At 36.3% G+C, this 16,203-nt stretch overlaps 2 protein-coding genes across 2 annotated transcripts; both read right to left on the bottom strand.

Annotated features, from left to right (window-relative positions):
- Positions 1-45: 45 nt before the first annotated feature.
- On the bottom strand, positions 46-12,187 carry LOC135684250 (sialin). The gene is made up of 11 exons (XM_089115063.1): positions 10,508-12,187; positions 9,130-9,695; positions 8,506-8,542; positions 7,931-8,130; positions 7,141-7,228; positions 6,568-6,654; positions 4,101-4,234; positions 3,278-3,427; positions 1,900-2,032; positions 934-1,172; positions 46-250 (listed from the first exon to the last, which is right to left on the bottom strand). The coding sequence occupies exons 2-11, from the start codon at positions 9,673-9,675 to the stop codon at positions 92-94; spliced, it is 1,773 nt and encodes a 590-aa protein (XP_088971189.1). The 5' UTR covers positions 9,676-9,695; positions 10,508-12,187; the 3' UTR covers positions 46-91.
- Positions 12,188-12,334: 147 nt separating this feature from the next.
- On the bottom strand, positions 12,335-16,201 carry LOC148957586 (ATP synthase F(0) complex subunit g, mitochondrial-like). The gene is made up of 2 exons (XM_089115070.1): positions 16,054-16,201; positions 12,335-12,724 (listed from the first exon to the last, which is right to left on the bottom strand). The coding sequence occupies exons 1-2, from the start codon at positions 16,133-16,135 to the stop codon at positions 12,465-12,467; spliced, it is 342 nt and encodes a 113-aa protein (XP_088971196.1). The 5' UTR covers positions 16,136-16,201; the 3' UTR covers positions 12,335-12,464.
- Between the last annotated feature and the right edge of the window lie 2 nt (positions 16,202-16,203).

The following is a 16,203-nucleotide window of genomic DNA, read 5'->3' as shown; positions in this document are numbered from 1 at the left end:
TATAGAAGTATCAAATATACGAGATGAGTACAAAAAAACAGCCACTAAGTGTAAAACTAGAGAAATAACATTATGATACAGAAAAAGCAGTTTATTCTCTTTCTTCGTCACTTATTATTTTGTAGTCAGCATCGCCATCGTAGTCGGCCCATTCCTGTTTCTCGGCTGATGCAAATAGGCCATAAACAGTCGCGCCAACAGCAAAAGTGGCCGCGCCAATGTAGAAAACCAAGTGCCACTCGGCCTTTGTCTGATTGGACGAAAACACGTGAATATTATGTCTTTATTTATGAGAATATCGAAGATACATTAACGTGGCATCAATATACGAGCGTATTTTAAAGAACACAAAATTGCATTTATCCTTATGGATTGTAAAACTTATATCGGTAATTTGAAATCTAGATACCCTCTATCATAGACGTAAGAGTCTCAAAAATGAGGAAAATAATAATTCTTAAGTGAGAGTTTTGAGTTTGATGACTAGCTCGATGTAAAGTACTAGAACCCTAGAAAGGTACCTTTTTGTTGCAAACATCCTTGAGGACTCTTTTTGCTTCCATCTTACTTCCAGGAATGTTCTTATTTGGTTCTACTCAAACTTATGAACAAATTCTATATTTAGCCAGATTCACTTTGGACTTACAAGGCGGGTTGTCTAATTTATCAAAATATTTCCAAAAGCAAGGTTAGTTTTCTTATAAACCTGTCACAATGAATCAAAGTATGTACATTCTTTAAAATGCATACAGAAAAAGGACGACACGATAAAGGGTAAGCTTTTAGTACAAGCAAAAAAGTAGAAATTCATTTAAATGGGGGAATTTGAATTTCTGATTTTTGAAATCCTCTCGATGATAAAAATAAACAACACTACGAAAATCGAGGAAGAGTGATTGTTTAGAGGACAGAAAAACAATCTATTATAGTCACCTTATCTTGAGTTATATAACCAACTACCAAGGGACTTAGAATTCCAGGAATCGTAGCAGAGGTATTTGTGATACCAAAAAGAATGCTTGCATATCGAGGTGCAATATCGAGGTGATTGACAGCAAACCCAGCCCAGGCAAGCCCCTCGATGCCCCCGCCAACCACGAGAACAATCACGCTGGCGTGAATATTAGCAAAATTTACAGAAGCCGAGAATGCCAGCGCTTGCAGTAAGAACCCTGAATGGAGATAAAAATTTAACATATGTAAAAGACAGGCTCACCGCTAAGGCCTTTTCATTTAGGCCAAACTATTTGAAAGGAAAATAGTTGAACTGCTCGGGGTATTCTTCCAACGCATTCAAGTTTTGAAAGAATAGATTTGTGGTAAAAGCCAAACATTTAAACCATTTAGGTGTGTCATCCAAGTGACATTTCTATGACTATTAAATGATATTAAACACCAGAAGAATGAACATATATGATATCTTGCGAAATGGAATTGTTCAGAACATAACTGAGTTCACAGAGAGATAGATGTGGTAATATGGTCAGCTTGTCGTTTTAATGCTATCACTGATATTAGGGGTGTTTATCATTTGCTTTTTATTCAAATTATTGTATTATATTCCTTTAAGCTTTTATAAGTTGTAAATACTTTTAGTGTGGCGAATTATACATATGCACAATGGGATTTTTCATTATCATCGAATGTCGTCTTCGGTCCGAAGGTTGAGAAACCGATTCATCCACTAGGAATTTGTAGGAACATATTAAGTTCAAGAAATATAGGGAGATCTATGTCTGCGTTTGATAGGGTAAATTGACAATTTTGCATTAAATAAACTTAACCACGGCTGCCGGCCTTCCTTAGAGAGTTCAAATTGTGCACATGTGTGCTGTCTAAAGAAAGGCGAGACTAACAATCAGGTGGAATCTAATCTAAACATGGAAAGAATTAACTGACCTAAACATGTGAACAATTTTCTTATATTGGTAGTGCTTATTGTTCCATGCAAGCGAGCAAAATCTGCAAGCTGACCTCCACATAACACAACGACGCCCATCATAAAATAGAGAATGGCGGAGTATACACCTGCCTGTAACGAAAAGAGCAATGGTGATGATTCAGATCATCCACAGAAGATTTGAGCAACAATAGAAAGATTACTTGATCGGTTTGTTATATTGATTGAAGTCGTATAGGTAGAGACAAGTTGATGATCGCATAAAGCGCTAAACATGGCGTTGCAACTTAGGACCGTCCTGTTCTACACTTCAAAGCGTAGATAATAGAATTACATATCTAACAACCACGATTGTAGCTTATATTTCTGAGAGAAACAGTGCTTTAGGCTCACAGTGCTTATGGAAATTGAGCTTTAGGAGTTAAGGAGTAAGTGTAGAGAATTGTCCAAATTTCTTGTTTATAGAAACATTTTCTCCTCTATTGCTCTATTCCTCCTCCTTTGAGGTAAATTTTTCGAGTCAGAATAAATTTGTGGCTCGCATTTCTCAAAACTTTGCTCCTGGAAATTCTCAAAATACTGGAAAAACCGACTGCTGAGACGACAATCTAGATTATAAACACAAAGTGTTGGAGAAATCGCAGTATTTGCAAACATCTTTCATTTGTAAACTCATTTTGTCACAAGAACTTTTTGTAAACTTTTCTAACATCAGTCAAAGGATTGTCGTTTTGAAAAGAAACCACAAAACTCTTTCGGCATATTGAGTTTATACAAACCGTGAAAGTAAAACAAAGAAAATTGAATAAAGTTTTTGGTGTCAGTAAGTGAAAGTGCAGAAGCCGCTGTGCTTACAACTAATTTTTACTTAAATTCGGTAAATAGTCAATCCAGTCAATAGAAAGTACTTATTGCGTAGCGCTAATAAGGTATGTAAGGTTGAGCATGGATCGGCGGGTTTCTTAGATACATCACCCACAAAATATTCCATTCAGACTCTAACCCAAGATACAGTGGCGTGCGGATGATTATTGCAAAATCTTGGCACAGCTCGTGAATTTTTTAATTTTGACAGCGCAAAATAAATTCAAATTACATGTCTTCATTAATCTATGTTGTTATGAAAAGGGCTGCCTTGTCATTATCGTTATTTCCTTTTAAATCTCACGGAATACATCCCATACTTGAACCAAGGCAAAAGATACAACGAGTTTTCACGTAAAACCAAAATAAAAACAGGATAGAAAATCAACTTTTCAGACTGTGGTTTACCATTAAGAGACTACCCTGATAAGCATATCTTTACAGCAAATGGAATGATTTAAGCTTGTAAAGAAATAGGCAATCAAATCAAAATCACTGCAATAATTCACTTACAACAACGATTCTCATTCCAAGCGCCTCCGTCAGGTATTTAGGCAGGCAGGTTTGCATTGTGCTGAAACCCCAGCCTTCGCAAGTGTGTGCTATCAGAATTGCAAGAAAAGGCACTGACGTCATGAACTTCAACCATGGAGGCTTTAAAACCTGTAATAAACAATCAATAAAGAAATTCAGTGGCAAATCTTCAGTCATTAGCGGAAAGCAGTTCTGGGCTGTTGGGCAATCGGGATCAAGCCCTGGGAGGTAAAAAGCAAACGTTTCTTCGTCGTCTGTTTAATCGACTTGCTTGCAGAAACCTTGCGCTGAAGCAGGGCAGTAAGAATTTTCAGATTTAAGACAAACATAAACATTCTTGCTTGCTATTCTTCTTTGTAAACGCTTGACGTAAAGAAACTATATCCTGGAAGTACAATCTTAATAGAACTTTCAAATTAGAACATAATGGATTATTCCAGTAATTCCGTTAGGCCAATCTTTTAAGCATTACTCAGTCATGACACAGCACTAATAACGCTAACTAAGCAATAAGAACTTTTTAGATCAACCAGCTTTAAGCATATATATGTACGAATATTGCTTGTTTATGTTCAGTTGTATTAATAAGTTGGTTCGAAGTCAATGTTGCAGTTTACTTCAACGTGAGAAAGTTCAACAATAACTTCGAGTCAACAACTATACACAGTCAAATAAAAGTCGTTTTTTACTAAAGAGTCGCCTTTTCTCTAGTTTTTAGCTGTTAATAGCATGGCTAGCAAGAGAAAAAAAAAATAATTGCCCATTGTACTTGCTGAATAGTGAAAGTAAACGTTCAAGGTACCTTTTGTGAAACTCTGTCATCTTTTAACGAATCTTCTATATATGTTCGCTCTTCATCAGATATGGTCGGGTCCAAACTTGGCGCATCGACAACAACCAAAAACCAGATAAACGACCATATGATGCCAAGTGCACCTAGAAAGAAATTAAGATAGAAAATTCAGGCAAATGCAATCAGAAATAGAAGTATGAATAACTGAATGTTTGAGTTGCTTCATTTTTGGTCATAAGCCCGACATCATAAACCAGCATCATAAACGCTATTTACTCAGGCCAGTAAAAGCTGAATGGATTGCGGCTGATGGTGGGAATGGGGACGAGGTTTAGCCTCACCAGGAATTTGCATTAATAATATGAGCGCAAAAAATTATTCTGGATTCAATCATTGAATAACCACCCTTCTCCCCGTCCCTCTCGCCATCCTTTTTACCAAATTACTGGCCAATCACGAAAGTTTTTGGAGGCAGCACCTCCACGTTGGGCGCCAATGCAATTAATTGGCCAGTTGACATAGAACAATGTCATCATTTCCATCATACGCAAAACAGCTTATCTTGTAGAAAAAGAAAAATTCTTAATTTCTTGAGAAATAGATGTCCAATTGACCTACGCTGTACATTATGCGTAGAAAGTGGTTAGAGGTTCAAAAACGTTTTAAATTGTCTGATCTCTGTGGTCAGAAATATCAACCACTTGATCAACTGCTTTTTACCAATTCATATTAAAGATGTTTATTCTTTCTCAATTTACTAAGCATCAGTTAATGAATTTCTTCAATTCTGATTTTTTCTTTAAACCTTAGTACCCTATTTGTATAAAGAAATGGCGCAGAATCGAACAAAACCCGAAATTAGCATATTTTAAAAGGCCAGCAAAACCAATAATGAGAGAAGGTCAAGCATTTCACAATTCATCCCGTAGAATTTGTCACAAAAACAGATGGAACAAAATTCACAACGCGACCGAATAACCCATAGACAATGCTCCTTTCAATACACGAACTTTCTCAACAGTGTCACTTTATAAATATAGTGAAACCAAGTTCTTTCCTACCAGGAAGAAGCATAATCCGCAAAGCAATTTACTTAAACGATGTTATTCATGAGGAAATCCACACAGCTGATCCACCTTGCTCTATATGAATGCCTATTGTTACAGGATTGTGACATTTTCTTTGCTAAATTGCATTGCGTACAAAAACTCTCAACTAAGAAGAAGATCAACTGCCACGGTTCGCAATTATGGTTTTCCAACGTTCTGCTTTCATTAAAGAAATGAAACGACTGCCTACAACCAAAGCAAAGTACAGAATGTAACGAGCAGCAGAATAATTTGAAGAAAAATCAGTTTACCCCACTCTCCCACTCAGTGCTCCCAGGGAGAGGATAACTTAATAGCTTTAAAATACGGGGGCATGCCATTAATTAGGGATACCATTTTTCTGAAAAGTGCGGCATTATCGGTATCAATTTTTAAAACATGCGCGGAGTTATCGGTAGATTCGGTACCATTTGAAGACACATGCATAATTATGGGTTCCATTTTAGAACAATATTGCGAAGTTATTAGAAGGGAAATTCAGTATTAACAAAATTAATGTCCAGTTGAAAGTATCAAATGTGTATTTATGAAATTATGAAATATGAGTAAATATGTATATCCAAAATGAAAGTATGAAATATGTGTATTTATGAAAATATGAAAAATGTGTAAATATGTATATACAAAATGAAAGTATGAAATATGTGTATTTATGAAAGTATGAAATATGTGTAAATATGTATATACAAAATGAAAGTATGAAATATGTGTATTTATGAGACTTTGGAGCAAGGGGCTTTGCTTCTGTTTTACTTTTCTTCGAAAATACCCGCATGTATAGTCTAGTGGAGTTTGTAAAAAGGCCAGTGACAAAGTTGGATACTATAGTAATCTAAGAATAATTTCGAGTGACTGAGTATAAATAGTCTTCTGGACATGAACCAAACCGTTATAAGAATGGTGGAGCGACTAACGGCGACCAGGAAAAGGTGATAAGCTTAAGAAAACCGCTTTCAAAAAAAGAACACCATCATTGGTTTTTGGTAACTGTGGTGACTAGGCATTTAGGCCAAAAGTTATTTTGATAAATCTTTGGCTGGTAAAAGCTGCAATTAAAATCAGTCACTCAATGTTGCAGTATTTTATCACTAAGTTGGTAAAGAGCTTTCAAATGGTGGAGAAGGGCCTGCGATGTGCCTCGAATAGCGAACTGGACAGGGACATTACTTTAGAAACGGGGCTGGATCAACTTAGGGCGGCAAAAAGCAGGGCAAGAGTACGATGAAAGGGTTAAGTTTACAAACTACAAACTACAGTACGCCTACAAGGTTACAAACGGGAACGTTCACTACCCTCGTTCTAGTCAGAGAAGCTGTGGAATACGTGAAGTAAGAAAGGGCCGCTTTCATGCTCAATGGAAATCTTACCAAATATGTAGAAAACAATAGACCATCCAGCCAGTTCGCATAAAATTCCGGAAACCAGAGTGCCTGCTACTGATCCGGCATATGACCCTGGAATTAGAATAAAGTATCAACATAATCATAATCGCATAATTGCAAGCGTCGTAATAGCAGTAACCACCATTATTATTCTATGCTGTTGAATGTAGGGATTAGGTTAAAATTTACAAAAAGCAGCGATTGTTTTGCTTAAATGATAATAATGAAACATAACAATTTCACTAAGACAATTTTGTTACGGAATCATTGGGGATTATTTGAAATTTGTAAATTAGTTTAAAAACAGTTATGAAAAGAAACACACAAACGTAGAGATTTAACACGTAAATAAATAATTAGCAACTACAATTCAAGATAATGCGTTTTTCATTTGGTGATGTCGAAATTCTGTGACTGACCTAAATCTGCTTTGAAAAATAAGATATGCAGAAGAATAATCCATTGTGGATTGTTACATTCAAGATTGAGTGCTTGAGGTAAAGGAAAGACTTAAGACGCTGGCACGAACCATGATACCAAAAACGAAATCTAACGAACCTGCGTGAGGGACCGTTGACAATTTGCTTCGTTCCATTGGAGGAGCCCATTTGCTCCATATCGCATACATACACGGGTAAATGCAGCCCTAAAATAGAACGTATTGAACAATTAATAGGATAATGGCGGAGTTTTTAGTACGGACTTCGTTCAAGCTTAAACTAGCCGATTAACCGACAAAGTTAAATCAACAAGGAATGGTTTGAAAAACCGAGTTGCAAAGTAGAGGTCCGTCAATTGCCAAGTGATAGAATGAAAAGACATGACGAACCACAAAAGATGAAAATAAACTAAAGTACGGACAATGATAAAACTTCGTTACTTCGAAAGAAGGCAATTCAACATATGGAATGTAGTTATAATCGAAATTTTTGGAGGGATTTTTGGAGACAAAAGGAATTTTTGGAGGGGTAAAGAAGCCCTTTTGCCGACAAAAAGGGCGTGTCTCACTCTTTAAGGGTGTGGTCAAAAGATAAATACTCTTATATGCTGCTTTTATGCGTTTCTGTTTCAAAGTTCATACTTTAGTGTCATATGTTTAGAGTTCAGCTACTACAGAAATGTAAATACGCTACAATTGTTGCAAAAATATTACAGGGTGTGTACAAAAATTGCCTCTTTTGCCCGGCAAAAGTCCTTAATGTGCCGACGGACAAAGTGTTGGGGGTGGGTACAGCAATCCCCGCAACGCACCCCCTTTTGGTGACGCCCCTTTTGGCCATGATGGACACATAAAATAATGGATTAAGCCTGCAAATGATCGAAAGAAGTGATTTGAAAACCATTGAACCTCGCAGATGCCTTCTAGAAATCTAAGTGTAATCAAGAGCGCTACATGTTGCCTTGAGGCCCACGGCGTCAGTAATGTCAAGAATGACGTCATAATTATTGCTAGGCCAAACAGATTCTTTCCACCAAATCTTGCAGCAATGTATCCGCCAGGAATTTGTGTTATGAGATAACCGTAGAAAAAGGCACCGAGGATATTGCCTACGACAGAAAAGCACTGGACATTAATTTCTAATTGAAAATAAGTGAAAGGAATTGGCAGAAATTATCCAGAAACAGTTTCGGGAATTAAAAAAAAGCAAATTTTATCAATCAAACGCAGATTGTAGCAAGCAAAGCCAATAAAAAATTGAGAATGAGAATATTTAAATTACTAAAGTTAGGTGTAAGACCGATGCCAAATTTAGTAAAAATTCACTAATATTCGGATATGCACTTGTGCATTTAAACTATGAGAACAAGTTATCATATGAAATCATTAACTTTTTTAGAGCGTACGTTAGGGTGCTTTTATAGAACATAGAATGGAAATATTACGGTGTTCTGCAATGGAAAAAGAGCAGAATAAATGATCACCTTGCAGCTTATTGTCCCAATCGAATTCTGGTTCCGCCTGAATTAACAGTAAAAAATTATCAATATCTATTAAAAAAACCAGTGAATAAATTTTGCTTGAAAATGAATCAGCTCACAATGTGCATTTGGCTTAATTTTAATTGATTCCTTCTAGAAAAGTTAGTAAGTTTTTACATTTTCAAGCTAACGTATCATAGTTGGCCATTGTTGTTTTCTTTCAAATATGTTCCAGTTAAATAGCATTGTTTTATAAGAAAATATGTGGATTCGCTGTCTCGATGGAACATCTGCTTAATAACCGCAAAATAGGTCAAATGTTTCTAAGAGTATGTGTTCATCTGGTAAACTCCATTTTCCACTGATACGTAGCCTTGAAGAAGGCAAACTTTTTCATCCTGGAACTAAGGTTTCATTGAGATCGGTTGCCTGGGTGAACTTATTAACAACAAAGAAAAACAACATCAACAAACTTATTAACATCAACAAAGACAAATCAAATTTAAGAAACCTTTTTTGGCAAGACAACCTCAAAAATTGTATATATTTCCTTGGATAGGAGATCTAAGCCAAATGAGAGAGGATACTGCAGTTAAAAACCAGCAAATTACTATATGCTCAACCAACCGTCCATTCATCCCCCATCAATGTAACCCTCGTGTGCTGATTGGTCATTGCTACAAGCGTAATACTGAGATCCACTCTTAAGCAGTAGACGATAAAGAACCCAAAGAAACTAAGCAACGCAATTAAGTTTCGTTTATGCATACACGTAGAGCACTTCTTCTTAAAAGGCATTTCTGTACTATGTTCATCGGTCGCTTTCAATTGCATTTCATGCACATGCGAAACAGGATCGAAAAGAATCACTTTATCTTCCGAATGTGAAGTTGACTCTTGATCGTCCTCCATTTTATTACTCTCAACTTTGGCCACTGGCCCTGAGTTCGTGCGTTCTGATTCTATATTTTTCTCATCCTTGTCCATTACAACATGTTCTTCGACATCTTTATTTTGCTCGGTTCCATCTTCTTTGTTCGGCAAATGTGCTTCCTTAAGAGTTTTTGGAGATGACGAGGGTGACTTTTTTCGATCGATACTTTCTCCACCAACAGTTTCGTGGCTTTCCACAACATCTGCAGCAACTGACGCTTGATCATGCCTCAAATCCATGATTTCAAACTGAAAACCCCCTACAAAACACAGCTTATTAGCAAAAACACGCAACATAAATGTTTGTGACTTTGATAATTTAATATAATAAACAGGCCCAACACAAAAAATACAAAAAATACTTAAATTTCTATCTAACTTTGCCATTTCTGTGTCTACAACAATTAATCACATAAACTTGGATTGTCATTCTATATTAAACGCTTCAGAGATCAAGAAGACGACACTGAATTACACACTTCTGATACTTATGGCAACTATGATAAACAAAAATAATGTTTAACCAAGGGTAGTGAAGCATTGCAACGTCATAGCGAATAATTTTCGCTAAATGAACATAAGGTAAGTACCAACAATGTACACAAGCAAAGTTAAAGTCGTTTGGTTAACGAATGGTTACAATTAAACAGAATATCGATGTTACTATAAACCCTATAGTTGCAATTGCTGATAATATCAAAGCCCTTATATCCACGAGTAAGGGTAAAGGGTAAAGCAAATGAACAGTTATTGCAGGGGTAACCTCCCAAAGTGTCATATTGCGGGAGAGGATGGTAATCCAGCATTTTCTATGTTTGTAGAGTTGTCCTTTCCTAGTTATATTAGAAGCAAACAGTCTGCCCGCGTTATAGCAGAGGTGACGAGATCTTTATCCATGTAACCCTAATATTGATTTTGCATACATGCGTTGCTCGATTTATTTTCTCAAACAAAATCTATTTGCAACAAAGCTCCCAATTTTTCCAAGCCAGTACTGAACGTAAAAAGCAATTAGACAACGGCAGGTTTTTGTACTTCCCAAGCATAATTAAACAATAAAGAGTAGACTCACAAAACAATGATTTCTTTCCATGTGTTTCCTTGGTAAATCGGACAACTTTTCCTTTTGTTGATAGCCTAGCTTAGGCCACGGCAGTTTCCGCGATCCTATGACCTTTGCTCAGTTGTCTTAACTTCGGTATGATCCAATCTACAGGTGTTCATTTCTTATCTATTCATAGCCAATCAGCTGTATATATCGGTGGCACCACGTGACCTTTTAGTAGACCAATACCTGCAGCACAATCTTATCGCTGATGACTTACAGAATTGTTTACAAAAAATGTACACATGAGCTCAATTGCTCTTCAAAACCTTAATTCAAAAGTGTGCAAAGGTTTTAAGCACAATCTCATTGTAGTTTCTACCTGTTCTGATAAAGGTCCTAAGTGATAAACTGGACTTTGCTTCCTGAGAGATCCTAAAAACTGTAATATCATTGCCAATATCATTATTTCAATGCTTGTTCTTGAAAAGTACAAACTCTTGTTTTGAGAGCTAAGGAAGCATCGAGGAATGGCAAAATTCGAGCGAAATGTCAGTTTGGTAAAGACAGGGGGGCTATTATAAACATATGTTCTACAAAGACATGTGTTAAATAAATTCTCATTTCTTTAAGAAAAAAAAGGCTAGTTAGGTTTTTTTTGAAAGCTTTGCGTGTTTAGCACATTTAAGAAATCTTCAACATAGCAGTGGCTTTGTGGTTGTGATGCATTTTCAGGCTCAAAAAATGGATTGATGACGTAAAGTGAGTGGCTATCCAAAAAATGTGACAGGCACAAACTTTCCTGACCTGTGAAAATGATCTAGTTTAACAGGAGCTTGTGTCGTAGCTTGCTTTCTACTTAACTTCATCGAAGGATCACATTATAGTAGTCCTTCGCTTATCTTCAATCTTAAGCAGCTTCTTTGAATTTACACTAAATTAACTACAAGCATTTTATTACGAAAAATATCTATCAGTGTATTCTATTAACAAAAATAAATTAAATGCACGACAAGGTATTTTGAACCGAGAATGTGCGAAAATTTACGGAAACATTTACAGTTTGCAGAATCAAAGGCCCTTTGTATCGGTTGTCTTATCCACTCATTTGCAAACTTGTTTACTGGTTGGCTTATCCACTTATTTGAAAAAAATAAAACCTTTATAATAAAACTTTTCAACTATAGAAACTGATGTTGTTTTGTTTTGTACCAAAACGTTTGTAAATAAAATGTTAGCCTGTTACGTGACGACAATTGTGCTGTAAAGATGCTAAATTTAGAAAATATAACAAACTTTTATGTGCAAGCATGTCTTCAAAATATGTCAAAATTACAAATTTGGCTTATAATATGCCAATGGGGCATCCCTGGCATTTAAAAGGACTATCTCAAGTATTGAGAAAAAATGAGTATGCTGTCTACATGAACTATGCTATAAATAAAACCAATGCTGAAAGTGCAAAGTGAAATAGAAGTAGTAGAATGACATTAACAATATCAAATACCACGTGATGTTCATTTCTGAAAGACTCTTGTCATATAACTTCTAAAACACCCTTCAAATCTAACATCTTTTGACCAAAGTTTGTTTGGGATTTGCAGCAAAAGCTACCTAGCATCTTAAGATGCTGCCTTTTAATATAATATATTTTAACATACACAGGAATTGTATATAAATATCCATCAAGTCAAAGTTTGCTTTTGTGTTGTAAGATAAAAGAGTATTAATGTAAGATTGGCAACAAATCAAATTCTTGCCAAACCATCTATTTTCAGACAGTTTTATGTTGTTAGTATTTCTAAGGTTGATAGGAACTTTATCAAGATAACCAACACAAAAAAACATTTCCAATCACATAAAACTGATGGGCATATCATGAAGTTTGCAATCATTACAGCGAAAACACCATTCACAATGAAATTGTTGTAAACAAGGAAGTATTTTTTCATACGTTACATAGTACTATTCTTCTATAGTCAATTCAAACATTATATCCAATCAAGCTCTTTCTTCCAATTATTTCACCAACAAAGAACCAAAATGCTACTTCTGCAGCCACCAAGCCCTTCGCAGCAGCATCCTTCACAGAATTTTCCAAAAATTTACCACTCAATAAACTGTCCTTAATCTCAATCATTCCCTTTCTGATGGCTGGAAATTCACTTGGTCCTGGAGGAGCCATTTCTACTTTGGCATTTGCCCAAAATTTAGCAAGATGTGGTTGTGCTTTAGACATTGCATCTAAGAAAAATAAAAAACAAAATCAAAAGACTGCACTTATAAGATGTCCTATAGGCAGTCAATATAATGCCAAAAAGCTCAGGCAGATTAAGTGCCACCATACCATAAATAACCCCAGGAAATGTGGCGACACATTTCTAATATATTGGAATCAAACATCCCTCAATGAAATCAAATGTAATAAATATGCCCATCCTATATCCCTGCACTTCCTATTCAAATTTGAATAAATCTCAAGGAACACCAGTGCTTCCACTTTTTGCTCAACCAAAATCCCGAAAAACCCTTATTCTTGCTCAAAATTCCCTCCAAAATGTGGGAAAACCCTTCCCATTTCTTTCTGCCCTGTTACTTGATTTGTAATGATTTATGTCCTATGTTCTTTCTAGGAGTGGCAGGTATTGACCCCGCACTTGTGTACCTTTAATACTCGCATTATGCCCCAAGGGGTATCAATCAAGGCAATCTTTAGCTGATTAAAGCTGTTTGTGTACCTTTAATACTCGCATTACCTCCAAGAGTGTATTAATCAAGACGATTTTCAGATTGGGGCCTATTCAAGGGGCTTGAGCTAGAAGGTGCTTGTAGAAGCAATCGCCAAGTTTCCATACAAATAGCTAGTTTTGTACTTTTTCATATGTTCAAGCTTATTCAATTTTCAATTTCACTGGATATATCTTTCTATCATATCACAGTTTATAGTTTTTGGTCAAAGCTAGCAGAAACCTTCAAGCAATTTTTCTAAGGCTGCTGTTAATTTCAAAATACATTAATTCTAAGCATAGGAATCTAACGATTGATTGATGCAGCATTGCAGATATCATATCATAACACCGCATTAAAATAAAATAATAACAATATAACAATATTTTCAACAACAAGAGGAACCCATGTCTCAAAGCAACAAATGTGTGATGATAAATTCAATCAGTGCTACTGAAAAGCTTACAAAGATATTATTTCAAAGTTTCTGCTTCAGAATCAGTGACATTCGTCTACAGCGGACATGAACAATCCCGAGAGCTACCATGTTTTGCTTGTTGTCATATTTCTAGGAGAGCGTTCCCTGACCCTAGGCGACCTGTGATTCGTTGATGCAGTCAAAAAACTCCCTGTCGTGTATGACACGAGGTTAATTGGATTATCCGAACCGGATCCTTCACCTTCGCCTTTGTCTACATCCTTTCAAGCAAGTCTAGCATGCTTTTGGTTGGCGTGAAGTCTGAAGAAGAGGATCCATTCATCTTGAGCAAGAATCTGCTTTGCATGAGCGAAACCAGTGATGCTTTTTTGAGGGAGCCTCTTCTGTCACATTTAATAAGCCTTAGAGCACTGAAAACTCTTTCAACCGGCGCATTCGAAAAGGGGAAAGTTGCTATCAAGCCAACAAACTATATGAGAGTGGGCAATTTCATTGATCCGTCTGCCTTCTTTGCACCTTTTTCTTCAACCTATAGTCAGACCATGTCATGTTCCCCGAAATATCTGTCTCAAGTGCATGTTCAAGGTCATTTGTGTCCAAAATCTCTTTCATATACATAAGATTTTTGAAACCAGGCACAAAGATGGTGGCTGAAGGGATGCTGCATTTTAGGCTGAAGACATTCTATAACGTCATGGATTTCTGATGAGGCATCAAACCTGGCTTTCGTGTGTTTTAGCGACTCAATCATAAAATTACGACAGTCATTTTTGAAAGTTTCGATACCTTGGCTTCTGGGACCAATCATCTTTTGCAGGGTTGAAGATGCAGCCACACCAAAGTAGACTTTCTCAAGAGTATTCAATGTTGGGTTTTTGATACCATTTTTAATCTAATAACCCTCTAATAACCACCAGACCATCAAGCATATTCTCCGGCAGATTTATTTGATTTTCGAGCAAGCGTTAATCTTCTGTTGAAGTATTATTTTCTGTTTTTTCTTAATAACTAAAACCACCTGTGGAAATCAGTGATAACATTTCCACCCAAATTATTGCATTGCTTTTCAGTTTTCATTTGCTTTCAAGAGGAGCTTGGTCCCCTTGTTTACCAGATTGAAAATTGGATTCACTGCTCATCGGCAGAAGGTGCTAATTTACTTTATCCTTACAAGCAAGTGAAAGAGAAAACCTTGTCAAGTCTAACAATCACATAAACTTTTTGTCAATTTTCTAGATCTCTATTTGAATTTCCGCAAATTCCTTCAAATTTCTTAAAAAATCCTCACAAACTCCATCTAATTTTTAAATCATTCTTCTATCCTTCCAATCAGCCAAAATTTCCAAAAAAAGGATAAATCCTTTCGAGAAAAAATAATAAGGGTAAGCACCGAGGAACACCTCAGTCCCCCTTGCATACATGTTCCTAAATGGAACAACAACAGGATATCATCAATTACCTCACTGGTGAAACTACATTTCCTTTCATTCCATTTTCATCATCAATGTGAACAGCTGATAGTTTTTCACAGCCGTTACACTCTTTTGTTTTGGCAGAACTAAGTCAGAAAATTTTGATGCATTTAAGGTCGCTAGAAGCTGGATTTCAAAAATTTAAATGATTTATCACCTCTAGATAATTTTGTGATGAAAACATAAAATTGTCTCTAAAAGCTTGTACCATGGTCAGTTCATTGCCAAACCATGGTTAACAATGGTTGAAAAACTTGTCGGACCATGGTACAATCATTGTTGACCATGGTTCTGCCATGGTCTTTTCACAGGGGCAACAAACGGCACATTATCAGCTCAGCTGCGACCTGCGAGCGAAAACATTTGAGCTGCAAGCAATGATGCCCATATATACATTACTATAGTATGGTATATGAATAGCTTGATATTTTGGTGCCAGGTGGGAGCACAAGAAGTCTAGCGTCGCTGCGAACATATGCAAGTTTTCCAGCCTGGCTTGCATTGATTTGATGATTCAATCGTGTACATTTTCTTACTTCGCTCATATAATCCCTTCTTGGGATCTAACACATTATTGTGCAGAATTACACACAACTCGCTGTCCGAGATCTCGTTGAAAACAGCCATATTCAGCAGTCCGGGATGGTTGCGGTTGGATGAAACATTTGCCATTGAGTTTGAATACAATGGCTGTAAATTGTATGATAGTATGGAGAAGATAGTTTCATGGAGCTTCGTTTATAACAGCTTAATTGCAAAATCTCTTTTTCTTTCTGTTTCTTCTGTGTTTGTCTGTCAAACAGCATAGATAAAAAGGCTGACTAAAATAGTGTTTTACGCTCAGTCCTAAAATGAAATGAAATTATACGTCTGTAGAACAAATGAATTTTAAATGAACCTAATTAATTCTGGAAGTAACATGATTCATAACTTACCACCCCCTTTGCTTGCAATTCGAATAAATAAGCCAGGTGTAGCGACAGCAACTCGCTGACCAAATTTCACAAGTTTCGCCATTTTGGAAACTGAAGCGAGGAGGGCTTGTCCCAAAATGCAATGCAAGGAAATTAGAGTTAGAAGACTGG

This window comes from Rhopilema esculentum, chromosome 21 (genome assembly GCF_057945365.1).
Source record: "Rhopilema esculentum isolate cy_ngs chromosome 21, ASM5794536v1, whole genome shotgun sequence".
NCBI lineage: Eukaryota > Metazoa > Cnidaria > Scyphozoa > Rhizostomeae > Rhizostomatidae > Rhopilema > Rhopilema esculentum.
The sequence above is the reverse complement of the archived record's forward strand: the minus strand, read 5'-3'. Positions and strand labels throughout refer to the sequence as shown.

Coding starts and splice junctions, on each gene's coding strand:
- LOC148957586 (XM_089115070.1), bottom strand. CDS start 16,135: ATGGCGAAACTTGTGAAATTTGGTCAGCGAGTTGCTGTCGCTACACCT. Junction 12,725..16,053: donor AATTGCAAGCAAAGGGGGTG/GTAAGTTATGAA, acceptor TATTTTTCTTAG/ATGCAATGTCTAAAGCACAA.
- LOC135684250 (XM_089115063.1), bottom strand. CDS start 9,675: ATGGATTTGAGGCATGATCAAGCGTCAGTTGCTGCAGATGTTGTGGAA. Junction 7,229..7,930: donor TTCTAGAAGGCATCTGCGAG/GTTCAATGGTTT, acceptor GTTCTATTTTAG/GGCTGCATTTACCCGTGTAT. Junction 6,655..7,140: donor GTCAACGGTCCCTCACGCAG/GTTCGTTAGATT, acceptor TTCTAATTCCAG/GGTCATATGCCGGATCAGTA.